At 31.3% G+C, this 5,421-nt stretch overlaps 1 protein-coding gene across 1 annotated transcript; it reads right to left on the reverse strand.

The window, feature by feature from the left end:
* Positions 1 to 592: 592 nt before the first annotated feature.
* LOC129293825 (adenylate isopentenyltransferase 5, chloroplastic-like) lies at positions 593 to 1,964 on the reverse strand. The gene is made up of 2 exons (XM_054931939.1): positions 1,918 to 1,964; positions 593 to 1,811 (listed from the first exon to the last, which is right to left on the reverse strand). Exon 2 carries the CDS (start codon positions 1,784 to 1,786, stop codon positions 794 to 796), a length of 993 nt encoding a protein of 330 aa, XP_054787914.1. The 5' UTR covers positions 1,787 to 1,811; positions 1,918 to 1,964; the 3' UTR covers positions 593 to 793.
* Between the last annotated feature and the right edge of the window lie 3,457 nt (positions 1,965 to 5,421).

Consider the following 5,421-nt stretch of genomic DNA (forward strand, 5'->3'; position numbering starts at 1 on the left):
CGGCGCCAAAAGCTTATACAGAGAAAACAAACAGGAATTTAACAATAACCCTATATGGATTCCACAAACAACAAGAGCAAAAATTTAATCCATAAAAGGATGTATTTTTGATATTTTTCTTTAAAAAATCATAAAAAAATACATATTTTTATCATTTTGAGATATCAAGATATCCAAATGTCTCTTATTATATGTAGAAGTTAATAATTCAAAAAGAATAAAAAAATAAAATTGGAATATTGGGGCATTACAAGGAGCATTAGAGAAGGGCACATTAGAGACCCCTAGCTCGAAACTCAGGATTAGGAGCCTCTAATGTGCCCTTCTTTAATGTCTCTTGTAATGCTCTAATGTTCCAATTTCGTTTTCATTTTTTTTTGGATCATTAATTTCTACATAAAATAAGAGACATTTAAATATCTTAATGTCCCAAAATGATAAAAATTTATATTTTTTATAATTTTTCAAAATTAAAAAGATGTATTTGTGATATTTTTCTTTTAAAAATCAAAAAAATACAAATTTTTACTATTTTAGAATATCAAGATATCCAAATGTCTCTTATTATATGTAGAAGTCAATGATAAAAAAATGAAAAATAAAATTGAGATATTAGAATATTATAAAAAATATTAGAGAAGGACACATTAGACCTTAATCCTGAAACTCATGCCATATGTATATAAATATATATATATATATATATATATATTTTTATCCGCATCATCGGAAGCATGTGTCAATGGTGATGAGTTAGTGACCTTTCTCTACATTCTCTGGACCTCCCACCACTCTAATGAGTTGCGGTGGCCATCGCCACCAGAGAAGGTGGCGGCGGCATATTCATCACCGTCTTGGACGGCACCGCTGCCGGAACATTATGGCTTTCCTCGTACAAGAACTTATGAATGATTCTTCGGCTCTTCTTCACCACTTGATTCTCCCACACCTCCATTGATTCCTCTCCGTTACTTTTTTTGATGAACACCTCCGTCGCATCAAGCCGATGCATATTCCTCTTCCACAAGCCGTGAAGCCTATGAATCTTCTGCAGCTGACGGCTCGCCAGCCGACAGTTGTTTATCCTCATCCTAGAAATGGCGGCTTCTAGAAGCCTCTTCTTCGTCTTCTCGTCCGCCGTCGCCTCCGCCTCTGCTCTCAGAAACTCGTCCAACTCTGGAAGCCCGATTGCTTTTCTAATCCCTTTTGTGTAATCAGTAGCCAGAGGGTTAAACATTAGCCGGACCTCGTCAACCAGACCGGCGTCTACCATCCGATCAACCCGGTCCGACAGGAAGGAGTGGAGAACCGGGATTGACACGTCGACCCAGAGGAAGCAACACTGGTACCTGTTTTGGTGGTGGTTCACTAAGGCTTCTATGTAGGAGTTGGAGCCACCGGCGATGATGGGAAGGCAATGTCTATCGACGATGGAATCAACGGCGGAGGAGGCTTGGGCGATGAAGTCAGCGGCGGTGAAGTCGTGGTTGGGATCTGCTATGCTAAGCAGATGGTGAGGAACACCAAGACACTCCTGTTCGGTGACCTTGTTGGTGGTAATATCGAGACCTTGATAAAGTTGCATTTTGTCGGAGTTGACGATTTCCGCCGGAGCGAAGTGAGTGGCTAGGTCTATGGCAAGCTTGGACTTGCCGGAGCCGGTGGCGCCCATGATGACAACCACCTTGGCCTTACGGTGGTGGTGGAAGAAAGGGTCCACACTCAGTCCTCCTTGGAAATTCACAGAAGCTTGTACTTTGCAAACTGATGCCGAAATGATATTCATCGTCGTCAACAAATCAAAATTGAACCTGCAACGACACCATACAAAAGTTGGCTTTGAGAAACAGTTTTGAATTTGAATTATGGTAGAAGTGAATGAGAATTAAGCATATTTTAGGATGATGATGATGATACCTTGGCTTTAATCTGTGAGAAGAGAATTAAGGTAGAGAATTGTGAGGAGTGGGAACATTCTCGGTGGTTTCGGGGCTATTTATGCAATCTTGTTTTTTTTTTTTTTTTTTACCAAAATTTATGCAATGTTGTTTAAAGAAATTAAACAAGGTCACTGCCACGTGTACATAGATATATTAAATATTTAAATTGCATATGTAGATGGGAGCTTATGAAATGGCTTGTGTGGGGCCCAGTTCCAGGGTTGCTTGTGTGAATGAAAACCCTCACTTTTGTTCTCTTCATCCGTAGTGTTCATGTCCCAAAATCGGTGTTCTCTTCCTTCAATATATTACCTGGTTTCTAATTAAAGGTGTAGTCCATAAATCCAACCGTTATAAGTTTCTTAATTTTTTTTCATTATCAATTTAGTTTCCCATCAACTTTAATGTTATTGATCAATTTAATTCATATTTTCTTCGTTTAAAAATGTAAGATATTTTTTAATGTGTTTAATATTAAAAAATATAAGATATTTTTTTTTCAAGATATAATTATTGCCTTTTTCTCAAAAGTACCCCTATTGATAATGGTTTTATATTTATTATAGGGTATTTAATAAGGATAAATATGAAAAGATATGGTTAGTTTGAAAGTAGGTAACTAATTTATTGGGGGTGAGATTTGGTTAAAAATGTCTTATATTTTTTAAAAAAAGAATAGTTTTTTTAGCTATTACATATGTTAGAGTTATTTTAGGTTTTGAAATATACAAATTGACCCTCAAATTACAATGATGTGAAAAATATTTACTTTGCTGACTTGGTATGTATATGTGGCTAAATGAAAACAAATTAAATCTATTTTTTTATATTCTTCTCATTTTATTTTTTTCTTATTTTTATTGTTCTTCTAAGTCTTCACTTATTTTTTTATACATTACATTATGAACAAAATTCTAAGTTTGCTTCCTTCGTTTTCTGCTTAAATAATTACACCTTTTTCATTAATTTACATTGTTGTCAACTCAATATTTTATTATTCAAATTACTAGATTTTAACAATATTAGTTTTTAAACAATAATAACCAACTCGATAAAAAATAAGCATGAGAGACTAAATCGATGATTGAAGTAAATCTAAGAGTTTAAAAGTTTTACTATCCCTTGTTAAATTAACTAAAATTAATAAAAAAAATTATATCTAAATTTCTTTTCTTTCTTTCCAAAATATAACTCTTAATTAATAATAAGAATTGGGAAAATCACTTACTAGAGATTGGGTAAAAAAACCATTGATCAGGTATATATTTAGAAAGATTTTACTACTTGCCCCAATCCTAAGAAAATTGGTTAAGATAGTTACTTTCCATTACTGTGTAAAAAATGTGTCATTTTTTAATCCTTCTTTTAATGAGGGTATGTTGAATGTGAGAGATAAAAATAGTGCAAAAAAAAAAACCATGAAATTAGTCAGTGTAATTTGGAGAAAATGTTAAATGAATGAGACAGACAAAATTAAGGTCCTATGTTTAAGATGAAAACAAAATCCTCAATTAGATCTTATATTTAAAACTAGAGGAAGCATAATATATATTTTCTAGAATTTCAAAAAGAGAATTATAAAAAGAAAAAATTACAGTTAGGTCCCACATAAAAAAATTAATTACTGCAAGGTTCTCAATGCAATTTAGTTCAATTGTCAATAAATCTTATAGTAATTAATTTCTTTATGTGGGACTTCAATGAAATTATTCCTAATAAAAACAGTTACAGTAAAAAAATGGCACTATATATGAAAACAGCTGGAGAGAGTACATCAACATTATAGTGTCCCACCTCCCTTTAAAGAAAAACATGTTTTGAAAAACCATATTGGAGATTAATGGGTTGCCATTATGTTTGTTTAGCATGTATTTTAAATAATCAATGAAATATTGAATCTAATTAATTTGAAGCTGGGTTAATTTAATTATATTGTTATATATATATATATATATATATTAAGATATAGTTGTATTGTACGTAATGAAGAGAAGTTAAGAAATTGGCCTAAGTTGAGTTAAAGAGTAAGGATTAGTGATGATGACTTAAAAAGCTTCCACGTGTGGAGCTATAGTACACTGTCATGTCTTGGGATGCATGTAAGAGTAGGTCAACGGCAATGGCAAGTCAACCTGCCTCGTTTCTTTTATTTGCTAAGAATTAATTAATATCAATGCAAAACCAAAGAAAGTGACACTAATCAAGTATTGGTTCCTTGGATCTGTCCGGCAGATCATAAATATATTATTTCTACTGAATCTCATTCTAACAATTAGTTTATATCTTTCAATATTAATATTATTTTTTTATATTTATTTTTATTTAATGAAGCATTTCACTTAAAATTAAATATAAAATAATTTATTTATTAAGAGTATATTTAAAAAAACACCTTAATCATATATTGAAATACTAAAAATACTTTACATTTTTTAATATTCAATTCCTAAAAAATATTTTGTATTTTTAACAGAAGGAGTGTACATAGAACATATACTACATGTTAGGATAAAATTATAGATATATATATATATATACATACACACACATTTGCACCCAAAAAAAGGTATATATATTGACTTTTTTCTAAAAAAATTCCATATTTATATGTTTTTTTTATCTTTTAGATTGATTATACTTCAAAAAAAAATTTTTGCTTCATATGGAAATAATTTTCGGTGAAAAATGACAAACCAAACTCCCACAAAAAAATAGTAACAACTACTTAGGACGGAGACAAATTTAAGGACTTTAATTTCATTTTAATTTAGTGGAAATTTTAATGTGTGCTGCTATTATATTTTGATTTTAAATAAATTAATAAGTTTTCATGGTTCATTTTTTAAAATATGTTGCCACCATGAAAATAACAATAATAAACTCATCAACTACGTTATAAATAGTTCAATGATATATGTGCACGCACATCTCTTAGCTAGGCAAAGCAATGTACATAGCAAGTCACATTTATCAGTTATGATGAATATAATAAACAACTCATTTTTAGAATTCCATGTAATGCACAGGAATTACTGTTTTAAAAATGTTATTGAAACGTACTTTTGAGAGAAGCAATTCTAACACACCACGGTTTGGAGGCAAAGTCCAAGAGTCATCAGGGAATTTAAATTTTGTTTATTTATTTATTTATTATTCTTTTTTGGCCAGGTCATCAGGGAATTGAAACGCTGAAAACCAATGGATCCAATCATCAGGATGCTGTTTTTTTTTTTTTTTGGGGTCAAATCAACATGATGCTGTTTTTTTTTTATGAGTCAATAATATTTAGTTGATTATGTGAAAACAGTAACAAATTGCATTATTTATAAATCATATGTAGTATTTATTTATTAAAATTGCACAAATGCAATGGGCCCGTACTATTCTTCCAAATTCTGCGCTATTGATTGTGTGCGGTGAGGAACCGGAGCGTCTTCTCAGAAGTGAAATGCTGTCCATTCAAGTGATCAAAATCTATAGT

The sequence above is a fragment of the Prosopis cineraria genome, unplaced genomic scaffold, assembly GCF_029017545.1.
Source record: "Prosopis cineraria cultivar Desert tree isolate PC_DT_omini unplaced genomic scaffold, ASM2901754v1 PC14, whole genome shotgun sequence".
In the NCBI taxonomy this organism is placed as follows: Eukaryota; Viridiplantae; Streptophyta; class Magnoliopsida; order Fabales; family Fabaceae; genus Prosopis; species Prosopis cineraria.